We start from the raw sequence: 25,803 nt of genomic DNA, 5'->3' as shown, positions 1-25,803 counted from the left end.
CTGCTGAAGAATATGGGATGTGCACACCTGCACCCAAGAGGCACCCACATCCCACTGCACACTGCGGATTTGGTGCCAACCTGTCTAGACAAACCTGCATATCCAGTCTGGCTCCCTGCCTGCTTTTAGACTGCTCTTTGGGAAAAAGAGGAAACTATTTTCTGTTAGCTAGCACAACTGCTAAACACCTCTTGAGCTGAGAAAGGCCATCAGGCTGCACACAAGGAGAGTCAACTGCTCCTGGTTCTCCTCTGTCACTTTTCTCTCTCTCTAGCATGTCCCAGTGTCTAGAAGTCCTCCTACAACACCTGGCACTGTAGTTCAGAGCAGTCCAGTGCAGCTTGTAGGGCAATTTTGGGTTTAAATGAGAGAGAAAAAAAGTACAGAAATCTGCAGGCAGCCAAGTGGGAATGCAGAGGTTACTGGGATAAGTTCAGAGGCTTAATCCATCAAGATAACTCTCTGACTTAGTGTTAAGGATGCTCTTAATGGCTTAAATGAAGGTGAAAAGCCAAAGCCTCAGGGCCTGATGTCCTGTGGAGCAGTCAGTGGTGGAAAAGAGGTCAAACACCTGGATTTTTAAAAACTGCCATTTCTTTATCCCAGTGCATGCCATGGCTGCTGAACAATGGCTGGGGTTGCCACACTGTGGATGGGAAATATTTGACAACCCAGGACAAGAAAGATTAGGGGAAAAAAGGAAATATGCAACTGAGCTGTTTGCTGACTTTTCCATGAACTAACCTTTGTGATTTGCAAATGGTAGGAACTGTCATAATACCAACAGGAAACATCCCCTTTCAGTGACAGATTGATCCTTGCTACAAAGAAAGATCTGATGCACGTTAGTAGCAGCATGCTGTGAGAAACACTCTTGTACAGATTGATTTTTACAGTGCCTTTGAGCACAGCCTGGGGAAGGTGACAGGGAAAGGTGGTGGTGAAACAGCACTCTGGTGATCTTGAGCTCCACTGAGCTTAAATGACTTGGTCAGAGCCATTTGCAGGCTGAACACAGTCTTCCCAGCATTTCAAGGGAAGTCAGGGTTCTTTGTAGCTCTTCAATATGCTATTGTCATGTGCCTAACAATGCTATCAATTCTAGCAGTCAAAAGAGAAACAGCAGGAGGACAGCAGTTGGAAGGAGAAGTGAATCAACTCTAGAAGCTCCCCAGTGATGAAGGCTTGGCAGAGCAATGCTCTTCTCCTCCAAGCTGAACAATACTCAGGCTTCTGAGCAAAGCAGTGCCAAACAGAATCACACCTGCACTCTGAGCTGGCAATATCTGGGCAGGGGATTACCTACAAGAAGGTGGTTGTGATCCTTAGGTCATGGATATGTGTGCTGGATGATGGAGGACTGACTGGAGCATTAGACACAGCTCTGAGCAGAGAGGGAATAAGGGTAAGAGTCTGTTGAGTGGGAGAGGATACTTCTACACACATTTATTTCCATTTATCTGACATGCTGTCAAAAGCAAACCACTGCAACCTCATGCACAGCCAAGAGCCACAACCTGATCCTGGTTATAGAAAACAGCCAGGCACTGAGGGGTTTGCAGATTGTGGCACCAACGGACAGGGGTCAGCACCAGGCTTGGTGGGTAGGTAGGTAGATAATGGTTGAACCTGGTAATCTTAAAGGTCTTTTCCAGCTGAAAGAATTCTCTGATTCTGTATGAAAGGAAGCAGGGGTGGGGGCTGGGTTGCCAAGAAGCTAACTGCAGACAGAACATCAGGGCAGTCCATACCTGATTCAGTCACCTTCCTCAAGCAGCTCAGGGCCCCGTTGAGCCTGGAGCACTCCTCGTCTCTGGCACCACACCTCTTCATGGTTTCCTTCACCTTGGACTCATTCATTTCTAGTAAGGCATCTAAGGTTAGCTCCTCTGGTATTCTCTGCAAAAAGACAAGATGATACACTGCTTTTTGTAGGTATCCAGATAAATGAGGCTACCACTTGTTATTCTGATGTGCTTTAAATAGTGCCACTGTCTGCCTGCCTGGTCTGACTCATGATTTACTCATCCTGGCAGGGCATCTCTGAAGGATCACTGGGTCAGTGATGACCGTGAGGCAGAGCTCAGCAGCGCTCAAGTGCTGCTTTCTCTCCTCCCTACATCATGAGTCTAGGCACATGCTTGAGTGTGCTCTGTATCACCAGGATGCTGTGCTCACTCTCTGGTATTTAAGTTAAGATTAGAGGTGATGCAATATTCCTCTCCCCCCTGTGGAAAGCTTTCACTCAGTGTTTTTGACAAGCTGCTACCGAAAGCTTAACTTTGTCATTAAAAATAGCATCAGAAACAAACCAGGCCTAAAACCTGGGGGGGGGAGGGAAAACTGTCAGATAAAGGTGTTTGGCTTTTCATTAAAAAACCAGCGAGGAAAATGACTTCTTAAGTCAAACAAAGGAAAATGTTTTGACAAAGAGATAGAGACCTCCTCCTCAAGCAAGTTTTCCTTCATTAGAGAACCAGCCTTACCCATATCTTGCTTGGAAAGGTCTTTCTCCACCACTCCTCATACATCTTAATGCACCAAAGCCCCCAGAGTGGTAAGGTTTAGATCAGGCAGCCACAAAAGATACAAGGGACTGGAAAGCATGAAATGATCTGGTATTTCCTGACACAGAACTGGGCTGTGCTGCCTCTCTCTTCCCCCATTCAAACGTTTCCAGCGTAAGTCCGCAGCAATTGTGGTTAATAAACAAAACCAGGATATTTAGCCCAGATACCCAGGAATTTCCCTGAAAGTTTTGCCTAAACAAACCTCACTGCTGCCTACTCTCACAATGAGATCACCAATTTCACAATATCTGCCCTTCCTAAAGCTTCCAACTCTTTGAATCAAGCTATAGAAAATTGTTTCAGCTTTTATTTGAAGAGGAAGCTCAGAAGCATGTCTCACTCTTTGGACAAACAAAACAAAAAGCCTGAAATCCTCCAGATTCTCAACCCCCACTTCCAACAGCCACCACATGTGGATGCTGCTGAATGCCCTTTAGCAATCACATCTGTCCTAACCCAGACCCAGTGCTAGAAGCAGCCCCAGAGCTTTCTAGGTGTTACCACAAAGAGTCATCACAGAGTCTCCATCTTTAGTAACAGTTGCATGCAACAAAGGGAAAAAAAAAAAAGAATAAATTTAGAAAGGGCAGAAGCCTAAGGAATGCATCCTGCATCTTCTGTCACATGCCCTGAACCAGCTGAAACACAAACACAGCTGACTCCAGGAGAGGCCAAGAATTTCAATGAGCAGTGAGCACAAAGCAGGTCCATAGGAGAGCCAGAATGCAGTGATGTTTGGGGAGATTTCCTTGGGTTTCCACAACGAGCAGAGTAACAAACCCACAGCCATCCCAGCTGACACTGGGGATTGTTATTCATTCACCACCAAGATGCAGGAGTGCCCCAAAAAAGTTTGTTCCTGAATGACTTCCACTTGGATAAAAGGCAGGAAGCACGAAGAGTCCAATGAAAACAGAGCAAGATCCACCCTCCTGGGATTCCTAACCCGACATTTCACTCCAAAGGACATAAAAACCCCAGGGGTTCAGAACATCTGAATGGACTTGGGTTTCCACACCTCAAGTGCTCCAGCAGCAGCCAGGACAGGTTTGCTCACCCAGAGCCCAGGCCAAACTGGGCTGGTAAAAACAGACTGGTGCCAAGTCTTTCCTTCAGTTGGCACCCCCTGAGTTCCTGTCCCCTGCACACAGAGGGCAGCTGACAGAAGCATCTTTGTTCAATGCTATCAGAAGGGTGGCTCTGCCATGCAGACTCAGCCTGGCAGCCACACAAGCAGCTCTAAAAGGGACAGTGACTGGGGGCAAACCTGGAGTGAGTTTTAGTGCCCAAGGAAGGAAGTTTGTTACAGCAGCAGCCGGGCTGCCCCTGCAGAGGCTTTGGGGCTGGGCTGCTGCTGTTTCCCCATGAAGCACAAGGGAAAGCCAGTGTCCTATCAGAAACATTTATCCCATTTCATGCTCTGACACAGGTCTGGAGCAAGCAGGATCACAGTCATGTCAGTCTTGAATGATCTTGAAACATTTCCTCACCCCTAGCACTCCCCACTAAGAAACCAGCCCAGGTGATACAGTCGGAGTTTTCAGCAGCAGGGTCACCCTAGACCCCAGTAAAAGCTCCCAGGCCATGTTACCCTGCATCACTTCACACCACACAAAGCTAACCAGTAACTTATTAGAGCTATTAGTAAGTCAGTCAGCAAGATGTGCTCAGGGAAGCAAAGCTTTCCCACCACAGGCAGTGTGCAGCCCAGGCATTAAATGGGCACAGCATGCAGGGCCAGCTGGGACGGGGCTGGCCACAGCACCACTGGGCATCTGGTTTCTCCAGTACCTGCTCTGTGGCAGGACCCAGGCTGGACAAGCACACTGGTAACAGGGTGCTGAGTGGCACAGGAGGTATCAAGGCTTGGCAGCAGGCATTTGGGCTGGCAGAAATGTTAGTGAGCCACAGTGCTTCCTAACAGCAAGTGTGGCATCAGCTACTGAGAGACCTTCTCCTCGCCCGGTTTGGAGACGACAGGAGAGTCAGTAAAGCAAACCCCAATGAAATAAACCCCCCAAAACACAGAGACTAGAAATAAAGAGGGGAATCAGTCTGGTCCACAAGGCTGTGTCCACTCAAGCAGCCAGGCTGCAGTCAGATTCTCTTCTGCTGTTCTCCCTCTGCAAGGGCAGTGCCACCACACCTTGGGCAAGAGCCTTATACCTGTGCAGTCGGTGGAGTGAAAAATGAACTCACTTAGGCCTTTGGACTGAAAAAAAAAAGAGCATATACTGAGTGTGTGCTTCAGTCTGTGTCAATAAAGCAGAAGGGACTATCTTAACTTGCTGTTCTCTTTGCCTGGTCGCAGCCTGATGGATAACTCCAGGCCTGCTTGCTTTGCAAGTCTGGTGGGATTTAGTGCTTTCCCCTTTTGAAGACCAAACCCCTGTGTGATGGTTTGAAACTGTCTTTTTAATTTTTCCTTGCAAAGTTCAGAACAGAGAAAGTGAAAGAATGTAAATAAGTCACTATTGGGTGTAAGAAAGCAAAATACTGATTGTTCTAAACACTTCCATTGGATAGATAGAAATGTTTAAGAACTATTACCCAAAACAAAGTAGGCACTCTGCACATTCTGCGTTCGGCAGTGGGGGCAGTTGCTGGGCTGTCTGGCTGCTGTTTCTTCTTCTCTTCTGGCTGAAGATAACACACTGACCTTGGCAGCTAAGTTAACAACTTTCTGCTTAACTAACTCTGCTTCTCTGTCCAGGGGGGTCTGGGGGGGAAGCTCCTGGGAGAGAGAGGCCCCTTTGGGAGGGTCCCCTTGGGGGGAAGCAAAGGGAGATCAATTGTGCTTTTTCTGTTGATTGTATATATTTGTGAATGTTGTGAATTTTGTATATCTGTACATATTCATTGCGTTTCATCATAGATTTTAGACTCTGCTTGTAAATACAGCTTTTCATTTGCTTCCAGACTGAGCTAGCCTGGTTATTGTTGGTGGTGAGGGAATTTCAGCTCACACCGACACACTTTTTATTTTTGGTGCCCAACGTGGGGCTCAATTGCTTGTTTGATTTATTTCTGCTCAGATTAGGAAGCAAAATGAAGCTGTTTTGGATTTTGAGTAATTTTATTTCATCTATTATCAGTGTGATTGTTTACAGATGGGCTGTTTCCTGCATGATAGACAAGATTGTGAGATATGTGGCATACCAGTCATTTCTTTGGGTTAAGAACAAGTTACTGAATGTTGGTGAATTCTGTTGTGGTCTTATTGGGCTAAGAAGCTATGGTAACTCAACTATGGATCTGCTAGCAGACACGTATGAGTTTGGTACTCCTCTTACAACTACAGAGGGTCTTTGGAACCAGTGGTACCCTAGATATCTTGTGCTTGCCTTAATCTTAATTTTGTTGCTTCTTGGAATAATCATATGGCTACTGATAGCACTGTATCAAGAAAGACATAAGGCTACTTGCTCTTCCAACTCTGCTGTGAATGTGAAAACCAAGCCAGTAAATTTGGTTGCCACTATCACCAGAAAGCGTAAAGGAGCTGCAGGAGGAGATGCAGATGCTGCAGGAGATGGTGTAGATGGAGATGAGGGTCCTTCTACTCAGGGTCCCTCTGTTAAGAAAGATCCTTCTGGTGAGGAAGAGAGGGTTAGCCTTAAAACTCTGGCAGACCTTTTGAGACCCCACATGGATGATGGAGATGTAGGTCAGGATGTAGACCCTGGTAGATTAGCAACTGCTGGCAGAGCCTCTGAACTCAAGGAAATTCAACGGAGGATTACAACAGGATTATGGGGACAGCGACCTCAGGATGATGAGGATGATGATGATGATGATGATGATGATGATGACATACAGTCAGCTAATGCACCCAGAAAGGAAATTAGACATGTGAGGAAGGATTACATCAGAGGAGATAATGAGCCAGTCCTGTCTTGGCTAGCCAGGTGTTTTGATATGGGAGCCCCAGCATTGGTGGTAGGTGACAAGTCGGCCTCTCAGTTGGGGATGCTCTCAAAGGATACAGGCATAGACAGGCACCTAGGCAAGTGCATTGGTAAAGTTTCTCTGTGGGCACGCCTCCTACTGGCAGTCTCGCTGAGGTACCCCAGCAGAGATGATTTACCATGGAACCCTAAGCCTTGGACCACAATAGCTGAGGGAATCAAGCGTCTGAGAGAGTTTGCTGTGAGAGAAGTAATGTATGGAGATCATAAGACTCTGAATCCTGATGAAATTCCTGTTGGAACAGGCCTTGCCAAAAAGCTCATTAAGCTTGCTCCTCCTAATTATGCTACTATTCTGGCAAGCAGGATTGTGGCAAGAAATTATGGTGGAGTGCCTCCTACTGTTGGCCATTTCACTGACCAAATGAGGCAATTGGAGGATAGTCTTGCACGTACTTCTTTGGTTTCAGCCATTGAAACTTTGTCTGGAGAAATGAAGAATTGCATGAAAGAGCTGAAGGAGGAACTTAAAACCTCCATATCCAACTTGATGAAGGGGGATGATTCTGATTCCTCTTCCTCCAGATGGATACAAGTTTCAGCTGTTAGGAACAGACGTGCTCCAAGAAGGCAATTCCAGAACAGGTCAAACCAAAACAGACAGCAGAGGCAATCACGTGGCAGTATCTGGATAACTCTGCGTGATCAGTTTGGTGAGAACATGAACAGATGGGATGGTCAACCAACTTCTGATCTTTTCAAGAGGTTACGGGAGCTGCAGAGGGGCAGATCCCGAGGTAGCAATACCAGGAGGGTAGCTGTCGCTTCCTCAGTTTCCCAGAACAACTCTGATAGCTCCAACAGTGATCCTAATTCTGATGCTGGACGTTGTGCCAGCTGTACATGTGGAGGTAATCCCCACCATTAGGGGTGCCCTGCCTTCCGCCAGGGGGAGGTAAGGGATAATGGAGATAACAGAATCTATTGGGATGTGTACATCCAGTGGCCTGGCACTTCAAAATTTCAGAAGTACAGGGCCTTGGTTGACACAGGAGCTCAGTGCACCATAATACCATCAAATTATCAAGGGGGAGAATCTATAACTATTCAGGGAGTCACTGGTGGATCTCAAGAGTTGTTTAAGATAGAGGTTGACATAAGTTTAACTGGGAAGCAGTGGAAGAAACATACTATTGTAACAGGTCCTAATGCACCTTGTATTTTGGGAATTGACTTTCTGAGAGAAGGGCGTTTTAAAGACCCTAAGGGTTACAAATGGGCTTTTGGAATAGCAACTGTAGAAATTGATGGAGGAAAATTGAAGTTGTCCATTAGACCTGAGCTTTCAGATGAATCTGCAGTTGTGGGACAACATGAGATAGAGGATGTAAAGCTGCCGGTTGCTTCTCAAACTGTGCATCACAGACAATACAGAACCAACCGTGACTCTTTGGTGCCCATTCAAAACTTGATTCGTCAGTTGGAGAGTCAGAAGGTCATCAGCAAAACTCATTCACCTTTCAACAGTCCAATCTGGCCTGTGAGAAAGCAGAATGGAGAGTGGCGTCTGACAGTTGATTTCCGTGCCTTGAATGAAGTAACTCCACCCATGAGTGCAGCTGTGCCAGACATGATGGAACTCCAATATGAGCTGGAATCCAAGCAGGCCAAATGGTATGCTACCATAGACATTGCTAATGCTTTCTTCTCTATTCCCATAGCAGAGGAATGCAGGCCTCAGTTTGCTTTCACCTGGAGAGGCATTCAGTACACATTCAATCGTTTGCCCCAGGGGTGGATTCACAGTTCAACCATCTGCCATGCAGTGATCCATGATGCTTTGGAGAAAGGTGGAGCTCCAGAACACATTCAGTTCATCGATGACATCATCGTCTGGGGTGAGACTGCTGAAGAAGTCTTCGAGAAAGGTAACAAAATCCTTGACATTCTCTTGCAAGCTGGTTTTGCTATCAAGCGAGACAAGGTGAAAGGACCTGCCAGAGAAATCCAGTTTCTGGGAGTGCGGTGGCAAGATGGTCGCCGTCACATCCCAATGGATGTGATAAACAGAGTCTCCACCATGGCAAATCCCACCAACAAGAAAGAAACTCTGCGTTTCTTAGGTATAGTGGGATTTTGGAGACTGCACATTCCTGGATACAGTCAGATTGTGAAACCTCTCTATGATGTGAGTCGAAAGAGAAACAGTTTCCAATGGGGTCCTGAGCAACAAGCAGCCTTTGACCAGATCAAGCAAGAGGTAGGGGGGAATTTCAGCTCACACCGACACACCCTGCAACCAGTAACCCCCAGCTTTCCCTTTCCCCCAAGCATTCACTTTTCATTTTCAAGCCTTCCTGGTTGCAGAGAAAAACCTTGCAAACAATTTTTTGTACAAACTACAAAACATTCCAAACTGCTGCTGAGCTGCTTAGAAGCCTTGGGGCATTTCCCCCTTTGTCTGCTTCATCTGCAGGACACAAGCACCGTGGAGGGCTTGGGCACCCCTAAGCTGACTAGTTTCACCTCCTTAAGCAGGTCCCTGCTCTACAGCTCCATGTGTGGCCTTCCTGTGGAAAGTGGGAAGAGTTCAGACACCACAACTGAGCAGCACAGGGCAGCCCCAGCTCTTTGCTGAGGGCTTTGCTCTGCATCCCCAGCAGCCACACACCTTGGGAAGGGTCCAGCCTGCTGCCAGCTTGCCCCCTTCCTGCCCAATCTACTCTTTTGCCCAAGAGTTTAATTTTAGAAAGACAGAACAGCAAGTTGTAGGAAAGTATAAGTACAGAAAAGGAGATTATATTTAAACAATCCAAATGACCTTGAGCTGGGAGAGCTCAGACTTTCTGAACCTGCTCCCAGCCCCCATGACACGCGACAAAAGAAATAAGCCTTAAAGGGAGGGGGGCGAAGGAGGAGGGAGGGCAAGTAAGAGGCTTTCTTTAAACAGCCACTCATGTGCTCCACATATGTGGTGGCTTAATATAAAACTGGTCAACCTGATCCCTGTAAGACTGGCCTGATACGATTTAGCTCTGTGTTAGCCACTGTGATGATGATGAGGGTCACTAGTTCAAGATGGCTCTTCAAGCAGGTTCAGCTGCTGCTGCTGCTTTGGCTCAGCTGTTGAGTTATAGGGGGACAATGTTCCCTTCCCATCTCAAAGCAGCATGTGGTGGGCTTCAGCCCTCAGTGCAAGTGCACTTCTGGGCCTTTTGCACAAGGGGTAAACCCCCAGTCTTCAGCAGGGAAGGTGAGAAATGTAGGTCAAACAGACCTCTCCCTGCCTGCTTCTCCAGGGGTACTCTGGCTTTAAAAAAAACACAGCTTCAAAAAATGCACCTTAAAGGCTCCCTGGGCACACCTTGGCTACAGCATGAGAGGGGAAGCTGCAAGAAATTCAGATACTACCCTAACAATAGGATCAGATTCAAACCAAAACAAACTCCAAACACACACAAAAATAAAGAGCAGGAGAGGCTGAACTTGCTTTCAGTTTTTCAGTACCTCAAAACTGCCAGCAAAACCTAAAGCCAAAACTGCCAGCAAAACCACACACTGCTTAGCAGAGGTGATGCTAAAAAGCCCAGCCCAGGGTATGGGTCCTCTCTGCAAGGAGTAAAAAGACTCTTCTACAAAGCCCTGCAGGCTGTGCACTTCATGGTACACATTGACAAGAGAGAAAAGTAAATCACAGTGTGTCCAAGAAGCCATCTGAAGGTTAGCCTCAATTAGTCAGGGTAAAGAGTTCACACAATGGTGTAAGAAGGTCTTTAATCTTGTCTGGTGTCCAACTTAAATCCCTGAAACATGGCAAAAATGCTGGTATCTGACACAGGGGATGGGTTATTTTTGGTAAAGATTCCTCCCTGCAGATAAGCCAAAGGAGCTAATGCTGCTGCTAGCGCTGCAGAAGCAGCCTGCCCTGCTCCTTGACCTAGTAGAGATGGCTCTTCCCATAGAGCTGGAGAGCTGTCAGGGCCCCAAATGCGTCCTCTTAAATCAATACATTCCCTCACCAATCATCCTCCCGTAAAGCAGCAGATGCTAGAAGAGAAAGCCCATTACATAAGGTGCTTAAATTCCCACTGATAGCTCTAAGCCAAGTATGTAAGGATGCTCTTGAGAACATCTTGTGCCCACCAGTTGTTATTTTGCACTGCTTCCCTGGCATCTGCTGAAGGAGGCACTGAAAAATTGTTGTATTATTAAATTGCTGTGAATTTTGTGGGCATTCTGGGAAGCCTCTCACAGGAAATTTCTAGCTTGCATTAAACTGTGAGCACACTCAGGCTGTGGCTTCACTCAACATCTCTCTCTTCACTGTTTCACCTCTCACACAACAGCCAGGGTGGAGTGGAGCTGGCACTCTCAGGGCATTCCCACTCAGTTTGTTCTCCATGGACAGGGTAGCTGCTGTTACTTGCTGGTTTCCTGTGGGAAAAGGGATGGAGCAGTTGCTGCATTTCACTGCAGATCCTGAGAGGTAGCTGAGCCTCATGCTGACCTCCTGCCATGAACCGTTTACAGCACACAAGGTTGCAAGGGGCACCTGGACCCCTTAGCAGGAGGAGGGAACCCTGGCAGTAGCAGAGGATATTTTCCAAGAGCCCTTTACTCTGGGGAGGGGCCTTCAGCTGGAATATAGGGATGGAGATTGAGATGCAGGAAGCCTGCAGGACAGAGTTAATTTGCATAGATACAATTAGCACATTCAGGATCTCTGCTATCTGGCAGCCTGGTCAGAGCTTCTGCTGCCAGAGCCATGGAAATCCCCAAACAGCCGAAGCCCTCCCAGTCTGTCCATGTAGATATGATGACAGAAAAAGATGAGAGGATACAGCTGTGGAAACCTGATAGGTTCTGGGAGATCTGCCTCTTCTCTTCCCCCAGCCAAAGTAAGGATGCACACATACACAGCCCCCCCTTTGCTCCAACTGATCATGCTGCTGCAAGTCCATGCAAGTCTAACCATCTGCCATGGTCTCACAGCATCAACTCTCTGCCAGTGTCTCATCCTCCACAGATTTTCCCAGGGCAGCAGGAGACACTTAGCAGACAATTCCTACTCCAGGCATGAGCCTTTCCTGCCCTGCTCCCCAGTCTGCTCAGGAACCACTCACAAGAAAGCAGGTCTGGGGCAGAGATGCTGAGTGGGGAAGGAGAAAAGTGACACAAGCCAACAGGAGGCATTACAAAAAAAGTAGATATATTAGAAGCCAAATACATCCCCCAAATGGAACTGCCATAAAGCAGAGCACAGCACTGTCAAATCTGCTCCCATGTAGTCTCCCTGGTGGCAAAGCTCTGCACATAGCCAGCAATCACTAGAGCAGGATTTGCCCCTCCCTGGGCTTGACAGTTACCTACTCTAAAAACAGCTTCCTGAAGTTGATTGACTGGAACCCCTGCTCCATGGGGAGCAGGGCTGGTTCAGGCACGTTTCAGAAGATGGTAAGGAGATGACTCTGTTCTTAAGTTACTTTGTAGGATGGTGACAAGTGCTGTGTTTCTGGGAAGAACAACAGTAAAGGTAGAAAGGATTTGGTTTTTTTCTGTTAAGAAAATAAACCAGTAGAGATCTTTTTAATCTCTTCTTTCTGGCAATATGGCCCAAACACAGAACCCAGTAAACAGCTCTGCAGGAGACTTCTTCCAGGAGCCAAAGAATGGGGACAACACTGCTCACATCCTTCCCTCTCTGCTCACATCCTCCTTCCTTCCCACTCCCCCTTAATTCTTGGCTCCAACTCTCAAGGGGAGCAGGATAGTCCAGAGCAGTGTATTCCTCTAGGTCCATCCTCAGAGTAACTTTTACCTGCCTCATATCAGCTTAAATCCATCTTCTGTCTGCATGCTTCCTTGTCCTGGCTTTCCCAGTTCTCAGTTCCAATATTTCTTTTCCCAGCTCCAGCATCTCTTTTCCCAGTTCCAATATCCCTTCTCCCAGCTCCAGTACCTTTTCCCAACTCCAGTATCTCTTTTCCCAGCTCCAGCATCTCTTCCCAGTTCAAATATCTCTTTTCCCAACTGCAATCCACCACATTTAACCATTTATGCATCCCTTTCAGTATTAAACTGCACACAGAGTGCCACCCAATCTCCAGCACTCCTAGCCAGGAGCAAGGACTCCAACATCTCCTAGAGAACTACTCCCAAAGCGAGTGACAGAACAATCTTAGCCCAGCTCCAAAGCTCAGCCTGCTCCGCGCTAGCCACGGCTCTGCTGCGATAAACATCTGTCTGGCAACCGATTAGAAGAACAGGAACAAAGAAACCGAAACAGCACGAGTTGGGGTGGGGGTTCAGAGTTTTCTTACCCCTCCGAGCTGTGTGTTTCCAGGGAGCAAACAGGATCACGACCCCCAAGCTGGTGCTCACCACCTACCTCCGGGTCCGCCAGGTCGGAGCAGCGCAGCGCCCGCACCCGGCGCAGCGTGACCGGCTGCCTGCTCTCCCCGTCCGTGGGACTCCGAGCTGTTGCCCAGCGCCATAAACACTGCATCGTTATTACCCTAATCTCTCCCAGAACTAAAGGATTTTACAAGCAGTCATTATTCTTGTTTAAAATATAGGCTTTCAAAGAGAGAAAGGAGCCCGACGAGAAGGCAGCAATTATGCTAGCGAGAGCTTGCGGGCTGCACAATGGCTCCAGCGAAGTCACCGAGCAAAAAATAGTCCTCAGCCTGGACTGGGGGAGTCAGCAGATATTCAGAATTCGAGCCCCTGCTCTATTTCTGACAGGAGAGCTTGGGAGCTGCTGTGCTTCCCTGCATGGCAGCTTTATTTGGGAGAGGGCTGAGGGGGAGAGAGGGGAGGGGAAGAGGAAGAGAGAAAAAGTGCATTGTCTAACCCCTGAGCTCAAAAACCGCTGGCAATTAGGCTGCTTTTCAAAGGTGTTATGTCACAGATTAGCACAATCTTGCAACGCTCCCTCCAGCAACACCAGGAATGCAAAGGGAATCAGAACCACTTCAAAAAGCAAAGAAAAAAAGCCATGAACTTGGCCTTCTCTCCTGCTTCGTGCCTAGCAAGCAGTGGGCTACAGGGCAGCACTCCACCTGTGCCTCCTGCATCGTGCTGCTCTTTAGACCTCAGAAGGGTCCAGGGAAGGGCTCTGAGACTCTACAGGTACTTGGCAACTTCTCCAACTAGCTTCAGAGCCTCGAAGTGTCAGGGAGAGAGGGCTGTGTGCATAATGGGAATACACCTTTACAGCATCTGTGGGGTTTTCTCTCTCTCTGCAGCACCTTTTGGAAGCATTAAGAAGGAAACCTGGTGTAACCATTTCAGTTTCACAGTGAGCCTTAGAGATAGGAAGTCGTTCCCCAGTGTATTTTGTCCACAGAATACAGGAGCGAGTGTCCCTATTTTCCCTGTGTGAGCTACTCAGCCAGGCTGCCTAACCACCTCTCTCCCTACTCATGTCACAGGCAGTGTTCATGAAGCTAAGGGAGGTCATTACACATTTCTTAATACCTAATCTATTACTTCTGCCTCTGTGAGTGATTTCCATTTTGAAAGCACTCAGCTAAAACACATTTCACATGCTGGGTGAAATCTAAGCAACAGCAATGATCCCACAATAGCTCCAACACTTCTGAAAGGCATCTGGCCACAGACATCTCCCCTGCACTGCCTGCTGGTGTCCAAGACACAAACATCAACAGTGGCTATTTTCTAAGCAGTGAAAGAACAGAACCACCATAAAAATCACTGCAAGAAGAGAGCAATGAGTTTATTAGCCCAGCTGCTGGGCTAGTGATAGGATGAGGGGCAATGGCTTCAAACTAGAGAAGAGCAGATTTAGGCTGGATGTTAGGAACAGGTTCTTTACTATGAGGGTGGTGGAACACTGGAACAGGTTGCCCAGGGAGGTGGTTGAGGCCCCATCCCTGGAGATATTCAACATGGGGCTCAACAGGGCTCTGGGCAGCCTATCTAGTTGAGGATGTCCCTGCTGACTGCAGGGGGGTTGGACTGGATGACCTTTGGAGGTCCCTTCCCAGACCATTCTATGATTCTGCTTCCACTTCCCCCAGCTGCAGCCTGCTCCAGCATGCCCAGCTCTGAGTGACCCAATGGGTGCTGCAGCTCTCCAGTCAATGCAAACCCCACAGCAGCTGCCTGCAGCTGCATGAAATGGATGCAGAACTTTCCCGTACTAACCATGCATCTGGGATCACAAGAGGGATTTGAATGCTTTGTGTACCTCTTATGCTTCTGTCCCGGGGCACAGAAGGAACACAGCTCATTACACTGGTCATTGCTGGAGAGGGGGTAGCAAGAGTGCACAGATCAAAATAAAGAGCTGAAAAATGTTCTCTTCCTGCCTTAGACCAAACCTGAATTTGTTCACCTTTTTTAGTGACCACACGTAGGGAAGGGCAGTCTGAACCCTATTTGCTCCCTAAATAAGCAGGATGTGGCAGATTTGAACTGTCTACCTCCCTCCCCCTCTCCTCCACCCCTTCTCTTCACCTCTTCCCTTCCCCCAGTTCTGCAGGCATCACAAAGGTTTTTATAAAGAGCTACAAAGACATTCTTTGAGGCTCAGGCAATTCCAGTAACCTTAGAAACCAACAATAGGAGTTTGGCCACAGCACCAGGCAGCTTTTCTGTTCTCTCATTGTCACTGCTGCACCTTGAGCTCTGCTACCCAAAACCTCGCTGGCCTGAAGGCAAATCCAGCACCACAATCAAAACGAATGGTAGGGAACAGAAGGCACAACTCGGTCCTGAGCTCATTCTGTTTCACCAGGCTGAGCACCAAGCTGGAATAACTTTGATGAAAATCTGCTGAATTTTTCACTCAGGCAGATTGCTGCTGAAGTTGGAGAATTTTTGCTGGTGTAAGGATCAAAGGAAGCTGAATGAGAACACTGTGATCTGGCCTGCAGAGCCAAAAGTGGGGGAAAGAATGGAAAAAACCTTTTCTGCTTTGTTCAGCCACTAGTGGACTAAGCTCTACTTACACTGCCATTAATGTAATGTTGGAGTGTCCCCAGTACAGAACAGCACAGGACAGGGACAGTCCAGTTCCACTGATGTCAGTGCCCTGCAGTCCTGGAGTCCCCAGTAACCACCTAAACACAGCTGGGATTTCAGATTCCTTTTCAAGAAAGAAAAAAAATGTGTTGGCTCCTCTGGTCAGAAAGATGAGAGTATTCTGTGCACTACAGAGGCTTCCAGTGATTTGCATGTTAAGAATTAAAGTGTAAAGATCAGAAGGAGCCTTGGTGTGTGAGCACGATGCTGGCCACCACAAAGACCACCACAGGAGGGTTATTTATTCCATTCCTTTACACTGATGCAATGCTCACTGGCATCAGTTTGAAGCAGAGCTTTACTCAGGGCTCTGTGTGTGTGTGTGTATAAAATGAAGAAAACCCTCCATGGTCTCTGTGCAAAGACTTCTACCCCCACTCAAAATCCAGATCAAAATCTCCCTGCCCATTACTGGGCTGCAGCCTACTTGGCATTGAGTGCTCTGTGAGGCTACACAGTTGCAGAACCATCAGCCTGGGACAAACTTGTAAAGCCTGGCTTTTTTTGCTGGTCTCTTTCAAGGGATGGCTATTGGCTCTTTTGGGATCCCAGTGAGCTCTAAGTGTGGCATGCAGGGTTTAGACACAAACAGGCTGTAAGGACTCAGCCTCTTCATTAAGGCTTTGGATATGTCCCCACACAGAGCTGGAACTCTTGGTCTTTTCAGGGGGGCTGGTACTGGACACAGAACATGGCATGGTGCAGGAGGTTATTTTCTAGAAGGCAGTCAGTGATGAAGTTCTGGTGTCATGCTCAGAGCTAGCAGGCAGAAGGACAGGAGGTGCTGGTAATGCAGCACCTTTGTCTCATCCAAGGTGGGAGGTGTTGCTTCAGATGCTGTGAGGAGAAGATCCTACAAATTGAGAGGAGGACAAAGGGAAGGAAGTATCACAGCACTCCTGGGAGAGGGCAGGCAGCTGAGAATGTCTTGAAAGAGCAGGGGGTTCTGTGCTGAGGGCTATCCTCCCCTTACCTGTACAACTTCTTTCCTGACATTGACGATGTCCAGCCAGTCGTGGAACCGTGGGTAGCTGTTGAGCTCTGCCGTCCTGTCGTGCAGGGGCACACTCAGCTTGCACTGCCGCTGCCTGTGGATGTAGTCAATCAGTTTCACCTGTTGGGAGCCAGAAAGGAAAGAGTTAAGTTCCCGGGGTGTGGTGTCAGGTTCCCAGGCGCTGTGTGTACAGTACCTGGCCGAGGGGGATGCTGGCTTGGAGTGGGGCTCCCTGGAGGTGTTGGCTAGGAGGTTGGACCTGATAATCTTAGAGATCTTTTCCAGCTGTAACGATTCTATAAAGGCTACGCTCCTGCAAGCACTCAGGGAAGTTCAGACATGGCCCTCACACCAAGCACCTTCACTGCTCAGCATCTCAACACAAGGCAGGACCCATCCCTGCAGGACTCTTCCCTACACTCCTATCAGCAAAAGTTCTGTGCAGCAGTTGGGTTGGCTGAGGGCTTTGTTTGATCTGACTCCTGTCAGGCATAGCAAGTTTGCTTCTGTCCACACATCTGTAAATTCAGACAACAAGCCATGAAGTGTGAGGTTTATCAGAAGCTGAGTTAATACAGCAGTGACTCAAACTCTTCATGCAATGCAAACAGAAATGCAAAGCAGTGCCACTGCTCGGAGAAGCAGCTGTGCAGTAGCAGGACTGCTGTGTCCTAGAAGACACAGCCAGCCCTTGGCACTCACCCTGTGGCCATCCAGCTGGAGTTTAACCATAACTTCCTAATGTGGCTTTGGAGCATAAGACCTAAAAGAAATCACCTTGGAAATCCCACCCCACTGCCCTCAGTCTCAGTACCTCTTTCTATAAAAAGGGAATGAGAGTGCTTCCTTTTTCCCATCCTTTGCCTGCTCTCTCTAGTCAGACCTCATGGGCAGGGCAGGTCCCTGTGGGCAGCTGTGGCTCTGTCAAAAGCAGCCATGCTCCAAAGAGGCTGGGGATGGGCTCAGCAGAGGCCTGGGCACCACCACCACCAGCCATGCTCCCCTGCTGTGCTCTGTGCCAAGTGCAGACACATCAGCTGGCTCCCTCAGCACAGTTCCCTGTGCCACTGTGACTGCTGCAGCCTGGTCTGCCTGTGCTGTAGTCATGGACTTGCCCTCAGCTGTACTCTCCTACACAGCTGCACCTTGGAGTAAGATGTCTGTGGAGTATGTGTGCTCCGTGCCCTCAGAGTTATCTCAGGGCAGGCAAGGGCACATCTGATGTCATCAGCTGGCTTAGTCATGACCTTCTGCTCTCTCACTGTCACACGTATTTTCCCCTAGCTCTCCTGCTCAGCCAGGTCAGAAGTGACCTCAGAGATGCTATTCCAAGTACTCTCCTTCTAAGTGCTTGGTTTCAGTTTTTTCTGCTTCTCACTGTGTGACTTCTCCACCTCCTGGCTTTGTATCACACACATCCACATACATCCAGCAGGCCCACATTAGACACAGCACAGCTCTGCAGATCCTCCTGGCCACTGCAGGCAAGTCTGAGGGCAGCTGGAGGTAACCCACATAGAGGAGTATGGGCTGGAAACGTTGTCTCCTACAGTCAAAGCAACTGCTTCCAGGGCAGATTGAACCCTGACGTGGGTCTTGGCTGTGCCTTTTGCCTTATCTATCCTAAACATCCATTTTTAACAGGCAAGAACTACATTCTCATTATCAGGGCTTCATTCTGCTCAGAGTACTTGGTTCTGTTCTTACTGTCCCCAGATGTATCATGTCTGCATCCTCTTTCCCCTCAGAAGGCATTAGGGAGGCAGAGACAAAGCCCAGCCAAAGGCAAACAAGTCAGCTGCATATTTTTATGCTGCAGTATGGAGAACTCCCAGGATGCTGAGGTGCCTTACTGCTTCTCCCTGGGGTCACCTCATCCCTTCCCCTGGGCACACCTCAGGGCTGCTGAGCAGCTGGAGAAAGCAGCAAGACTGCAGAGTGATGTGGAAAGTGGCAGGATGGGGTACTGAAGTGGCAGCTTGGCTCCTCAGTCACCTGTTATCTGAGTGCAGGTCTCCCAGCAGGCAAGGCTCATTTTCTGGGAAGAAGGCTGAGACATCAGCATCCTCTCTAAAGCCAGAGCTCCACACTTAGTTCTGTGCAACACTAACTTTATGCAAATGCCTTCAAAGTAGCACATGGCCCAGTATAAAGCAGGGAACTGCAAGCACTGACAATGGCTAGAAAGGGTGTGGGAATCTGTTCCCAAAACCACCGTGGAAGGCAAGAAGGTTTCAGCATCTATTTATAAACAAAAAATGACAAATGAAGTCATCCACATCAGGCATGCCCCACATTATCCTGTTGCACTCTGCAGCATCACGAGGCCAGTGTGCTGCTTTGAGGAAGGACATTCTTGAAGCACAGTCACTGCTCTTGCATCCCCCACAAAATTCTCACCGATTTCAGTGTAAGGCCAGGAGCACCACATTCAATGAGTCAGAGCACAGCTTTCTGCTCCAGGGAGCTGCGCTCCACTCCTAGCCCTGCCACTGACCTGCTGTCTGACCAGCAGCAAATTAAATCATCTCTCTCCTCTTCCACGCTGCCTGTGGCTCTGCCTGCCTGTGCTGCACAGCCCTCCTGGCGCAGGGCCTGTCTTCAGCTATTTTCATACAGCTTCAAAACACATGGGCTCAAACATTTTCGCTTGACAAGCCTCATCCAGAGCATGAAGTCCTCAAAGGACACTGCTGGAAGGTGCTCTGCACAGCACAGATTTCAATGTCAACCTTTCCTTCTTTGTCAGGATAGAACAGAAACACAACACTTAAAACTGGGGAAGCAGGCTGACAAGCACAGATCTGGGCATCTCAGGGTTGCCAAGGCTGGCTTTCCCAGGATAACTCCTTCACATTTGCTCCTTGAGTCCCAGTTTGTTTTCTCCTAGCCCTATAAATAGTGGCTCTGCATTCTCTTCCCACCCTACATGCACCATGCTTCTCCCCTAGGATGAATTTCATTTTGCTATTTCCTGCCCAGACTTTTAGCTGAACTAGAGGGTTTGGCTCTAATAGCTGAGCTGTTGCAAAACCCTTTTCTGAGAATATAATAAAACTTCTGGGCTCAGTGACGCAGATGAAAACCCACAAACAACATGCAGGTCTCCAACCACAGCCTAGACCAAGAGATAAAGCCAATAGTAAGCTCCTCACTGCCTGCTTGCCAAACAGCACATCCTACTCACTACGAATGGCAAACCCCACAACAGAAGCAGCGGCACTCAACTGCCTGAAAGCCACAGAGATGGGAAAGAACAAGAGCAGAGACAGGATATGGAGCAGCTGGAGTGAAGAGCTGCTCACAAGGAGCTCCAGCAGAGCCCTGCTTCTCACTGCCTGCAGGAGCTGGTGGCCAGGACACTCAGTTCTTACTTGCTCTGACTCCACATGCCTCAAGGTGTGCTCCTGGATGCAGGGCTATGTCCTCCTTCCAGAACTTTCTAAATCAATATCCCTTGACAGAGGATGTGAGCAGCAAGCCCAAGATGCTTGGGACAAAACTGCCAAGCTTGTACTTTTTACATTTATTTACACCCAACAAACAGCAGCTCTCTGGAGGTACAAGGCTGCCTGTGCCCGTGACCTCCAGCCAGCAGCTGGGAGTTTAAAGGATGGTGAACAAAAAACACCCAACAAGTTCTTCAGTTGCACTTCTGCAGACATGGCACAAACAATGGCATCTGTCAAACGAGTTCACTGCCATCAGGGTGCAAAACTTAGGAGTCCTTGGCAAGCAGAGAGATACTGCAAGGGTGAGTTGGAAAAATTCAGTATTCAAACTGCAGCCTAAATATTTCCAACCACTGGTTAATTGATGAGAACTCACATTCTGACTTCCTTTGGCAGAGGAGGTTAATAGTCATGATCCCTAAAGAGAGAAATTAAGCTTCATGCATTTGGGGGTCAGCTGGCTCTCAGCTTCTTGTCAGTTATGTTTTATTCATGTTTAGAGAAGTGGCATCTTACTGCAGAAGTCATGACAAGGCAAGTGCATGACATCCACTGCAGCTTTTGCACTTGGCCAGACCCCAATCACTCTGAATTCAATGCAATTGCTCCACACAAACAGGGAGAAAGCAGCAGAGGACACAAGAGTTTGGTTCTTCTGAAGTCTTCCCTGGCCTGCTCTCATGATTCAATGCACATATCTTGGAATCCCCCAGGAACGCAGCCACAAGAGTTATTTGCACTTCACAGAGAAAGGGAAAACTGAGGCACAGAATGGAAATTGTACTTGAAGCAAGGTAGGGAGAGGCAGAGGGACTCAGAGAGGACTCTTCCAGGCCAAAGTGCCAGCTGAGATTTCTTCAGAATATCAACAGTTGGAGCCCAAGTTTGATTCATGCATTTCACAACCGCATGCTTTCAACTCTTTTGCAATGCTTACAGTGTTCTGCTCTCTGATTCCTACAACTTCTCTCCATGACTTCAAACACATGCAGTGTTTAGAAGAGAGGGGGTTGCAATACCCCAAACAAACAACTGCCATTATTTAGTCAACAAATCAAGCACCTGTTCAAAAGCAGCTTCTATTTCTCCTGTCCCAGGAGATGAAATCTCATGGAGTCTGGCAGCACTTGAGAAGATGATCAATAGGAGCTGACACCAACACTTCCAAGCCTACAACCACTTACTGCCTTGCAATTTAACAAGCCAGTGCCTGGAAAGGACCAGATCAATGGACAACCCAGCTCTCACATGTGGCTAAGAGAAATGTAAATCATCCATCTTCCTTCAGACAGGAATTAATCAGGAAGGAACTCCTCTATTAACCTCCTGCCAAGAACAGGACCCAGAGGGCAAGGGAGCTCTCCCTGAAGCATCAGACAATAGCTGCTGCTGCAGAAGGATGCTGCACTGGCTGGAATGGTATCTAGGACAGTGAGGGAGCTTCTGCATTTCTGCCTCCTGAAACTTTTTGATTCAGTTTATCTGCCTGGGACACTGGGGAAGGTAAGAGGAGTCCTTTTAGGGCATCCAGTGAAAGTGGATTCACCTCACACTTTTAGGTGATTCTTACCTATTTTCCCCAGTGCCATGACACAGACAAACCCTAAGTCAGGCCAAAAGGAAAAGAAAAAGGGAAAAAAAAACCACAAAAAACTTTGAGCAACCTGAGCACTGAAGAGAACATAAAAAGGTCAGCATCTGACTGGCCAGATTTGTCTCTGAAGTCACACTCAGCAACCATGTGAGAAACTGATAAAGATCTAAGCAGCCATTGGGGGACCAGCAGCAGTGTGAGTCTACTTCAGGGCACTGCTTTCAAAGTCATCTGAGTTACAGCAGACAAAAAAGTGCAACCGAGTTGATCCATGCAAGGGCAAGAACAAGTATCTCACTCGTATAGAGCAAGCTCTTCTGCATGCAAGGCTGCTTGCTCTGAGGTGTGGAAGCTGAAAGCTGGGACAGAGCCTGCACAAGGGGCTGGGGAAGCTGAGAGCTGGGACAGAGCCTGCACAAGGGCTGGGGAAGCTGAGAGCTGCGACAGAGCCTGCACAAGGGCTGGGGAAGGCCCTGTGCAGACGCCAGGGGACACCTCCTGCCCTGCCCTGCTCTACCCGGCACACACCGCAGCTTGCTCGCCCTGCAGCCCAGCAGCGAGGGCAAAGGTGGCACTGCAGAGGCAGGGCTGTCACTCGCTGCTCTGCCTCGGATTCCCATCTTGGAAATGGCCATAAGAGTAGACCAGCTTTCCTGGGTTGTGGAAGGATGATCACAACACAGAGAAGAGGTCCCCTGTACCAGGGCAGGGATACTAAGCTGGTGGAAAGCAGCAAACACAATGCTGCAGAAGTGCTGGATGGCTTCTCCAGGCAGGAGGGAAATGCAGCACAGCTCAGTGTGTCTGGAGCAGGACATTCCCTGCTATGCAGCACCTAAGGCAATCAGTTTGTGATCAGATCAGAACCTGAGCTTCTCAGGGGACAGGGAAGACTGAAAGAAAGACACCAGGACAAAGTGCCTGACCAGAAGGGACAAGAATAGGGCCAAAGAATCACTCTGCAGAAATAGTGCTGAGGTTTCTCTGCTCTGTCCTGCAAACTGTGCATGGAGCCAGGAGCAGACAGATGGAGGATCACAAGACACAGCTTCTAGTTTCAGCTCTGCCCAGGATCTGCAGACACAGGACAGAGCTTTCAGTCCCAGCCATCCTAACAGTTCTGGTTCAAAGTCAGGTCTGCAGCACCCTTCAACTAACAACAAACCAACTGTCTTCACAGCTCCTGTAGCCACACAACCAACACTGAGCTCTTCCTTTGATGAACTTGAGCAGCTGACTCATTTGAATGCCCCCACCTATCTGAACTGTTATCATCTGATCAGAGCAGATCTCTGAGCAGCAACTGAAGGCTCAGAAATTCTCATTTCCCCCTCCACGTTCACAGAACCATCTTGTGGTGCACACAGCTATAGAGATAGCTTAAAACAATGTGGATTGTTCCCCTTCCAGTGTAGACAGCTAAACTAATGCCCGGTTTTGACTGGTTAAAACCCAAATATGCCTATGGGAAGGGAGAAAGTGGGTCTGTACCCTTTTAACATGACATATGCTCATTTAGCAGCGAGGAAACAGCCAAACCTGCTCAGGGAACATTTCGTTCGACCACACAGAGAACCATCCTTCCCATCTGTGCTGTCACTAGGAACACTCACAGGGTGCAGCACTCAGCTGCAGAGGCTTATCAGCTCACAAGCTTGAAAGCTACCTCCAGGTCAGCATGGAATTCACACAGGCTCTTTTCAAGGCAAGCAGAAGAGCTGCACAGGAGACAAAGGCACAACCCAAAATAAGAAGAAAAAATGGGAAAAAAAACCCAAAAACCAAACAGAAACCCCCAAACAAACAAAACACCCAAAACATTGCAAGGAATTATTTGTGTCCTAACAAATGAAGTCACTCCATTTCTCACCTCAAAGCCAACAGAACTGAATCCAATAAGGATGACATTTGGGCAGGGATCTTCACCAGCCATAGCTGAGCAAGGCCAAGCCAGCAGATAAAACATTACAAAGAAACATCTGGTAGCAGACTCATTTGTTCATTTGAGATGGCACCTGAGGAAAAGAGCTCACACCCCCATCTGGCACTGCCCAGCAGGCAGTGGAACTCACACTCTCTTCCCTGAACTCAGCTGACTCACTCAGCACAGACGTGTGGCAGGGTCAGCAGGACTCCAGCCCAAGATGTGAGGGCTGCAGGTGCTAGCTCTGCTGAAACAGGAGCCAGAGGAGTTGCTTCCTGGGGTCTGCATCCTGTTCACCTCTCCACTGACTGCACAAGTGCAGTGGCGTACCAGCTACTGCCATGCTTGGACCCCTTTGACAAGGACAGCTCAGAGAACAGTGCCACTGCTTTGTGTGCCCAAACCAGCTGAGGGGCATCGACACACTCCCAAGACCCCATATGGCAGCAGCTTATTAGAAATAAGAGAGGGGAAGAAAGATTAAAACTCATTTGCAGAAAGTGAAGGAGCAGTTCTAGAAACAGGGCATGAGAGCCTAACTCAGTCCTCTGGTCATGGCAGCACTGCCTGTGATGGAGCTCCTAGAAAGAAGAGGGAATCAGAAGGATGATGCAGATGGGGAGGAGTGCTCTGGGGGTACCACCATGCCAGGGGGAGGAAGCTGTGCTAGCTCACATCAGCTGAGGGTCTGTGTATGAAGTTTTGGAGCCAGCTGGGCTTGCAGCAGATTCTGCACAGAAACAGCCTGCTGCTTCTGCAGAACCTGAGCATCTGGGCTGACTGAGGGACTTTGGGCTTGGCTTAGAAAAGAAGAGGAAATGCATTTCTCAACACATTGCTAAAGAAACCCTGTCCAACAGGAGCCAGCAGGAGAGTGCAGGGACAAGGTATGCTCTGGGGAACAAAAAAAAAAAAAAAAGGCCTTAAGAGAAATTAGTAACTAAAATGAGAGAGAGGTGGTGGGCTAGGGAGAGACCCAGCACCAGATGGATGGATTTTCCTTTGAAGCTTCACTCATGCCTGAGGCTGACACAATAGCCACTGCCCAAACACTACAGTGTGTTATTTCTGCTTTGTCAGATGATGCAGACAGCATCATTTCTGGGTCACTTGGAGGCCACATACCACTCTTCTCTCTTCCCTCCTTTCTTTTTCACAATCCCAGCAACTGAGAGATGGAAACACTCCGCTGAGGCCTCCCCAGCAAAGAGTGGGAGGACGAAACTGCACAACCAAGTGGTTCCATGTGCCTGATAACATGATTCTCTGCAAAGATTTCATCCTAAGGAGGCATCTGAACCTAAAGCAGCTACAGGAGCAGTGCTCAGCTTACATATGTAAGATTTGACACCCACTGAACACTAAAAATGAAAGCCCTCCCCCTTCCTCTATGACCTCAGGACATGCAACTGCACCAGGCTGACCGAGAGCACTCTGCAAGACTAGAAACTGTACTTAGCTCTTGCTGAGCACAACCCTGCTGCTGCCACACCACATCTGCACCTCAGCCTCCTCTCAGCTCAGACTTGTCTCCAGCACCCAGCCAGCATCATTAGCTAACCCAACCAGTAGCTCACCCATGCTTCACCAGGCTTAACTCTGCTTCCATATGAAGACTACTACATCCTCTTGCACAAAGCATATACCAAAGGCTATCACTACTCCAAAGGGGCCTCCAGACCTATTAAGATTTCCCATCCACTCATGCAATCAGTGCATGTGCCATTTGGCAGGCTGATGAAGCTACCCTGCTCTGAGGAATACTTCTGTCCAAGCACAGCACTCCTGTGCTCACTCATCTGAGTGCCACCATAGGAGCACCAGATCCTGCATCTGTTCACATGCAGCCAAATCTCAAAGTGGAAGAGCATCACCATGAGTCCAGAACCTGGTCCTCAACCGCTTAAGGCTTTGCAAAGCTTAGTTCAAGAGTCTTGTCCTCCAACGAAGGTCTTAATAAGTTAACAAGCATCTGTCAGAAATGGAGTAGGAAGGGTTTATGCCTTTGGCAAGATCTCCCGAGATCCCTTCCAGGGATTATATATTGGCTGAGACACTGAGTGCTGCATTGTAAGAGCACTGAAAGAAATCAGAAGAGCCTCAAGAAATCAAAGGCTTCCACCTCCCTGCCCCAAGTAAAGCTCAGCCCTGAATAAATCTTTCCTGACAGTTGGCAAAACCTAGACTGAGATCCTTCCTCTCCTTCCTAATTCTCACATACTCCTAAGCAAATTCAGAACTTCAAGTGCCTGTACAGATAACCTCCTCCAGGAGTTTTACGACTGCACTGATCATTCTCACACACCTGTGAAA

The 25,803-nt window shown here is 48.4% G+C and overlaps 1 protein-coding gene across 1 annotated transcript in view; it reads right to left on the bottom strand.

Moving 5' to 3' along the window:
• Window positions 1-25,803, bottom strand: part of KSR1 (kinase suppressor of ras 1) — a 64,002-nt gene that overhangs the window by 17,643 nt on the left and 20,556 nt on the right. The window contains exons 2-3 of the mRNA XM_054394280.1: window positions 16,500-16,640; window positions 1,752-1,899 (exon numbers count right to left, since the gene is read on the bottom strand). Coding sequence (XP_054250255.1) covers window positions 1,752-1,899; window positions 16,500-16,640 — 289 coding nt within the window. The remainder of the gene's footprint in view (window positions 1-1,751; window positions 1,900-16,499; window positions 16,641-25,803) is intronic.

Source organism: Indicator indicator, chromosome 30 (assembly GCF_027791375.1).
Source record: "Indicator indicator isolate 239-I01 chromosome 30, UM_Iind_1.1, whole genome shotgun sequence".
NCBI classification, from domain to species: Eukaryota; Metazoa; Chordata; class Aves; order Piciformes; family Indicatoridae; genus Indicator; species Indicator indicator.
The sequence above is the reverse complement of the archived record's forward strand: the minus strand, read 5'-3'. Positions and strand labels throughout refer to the sequence as shown.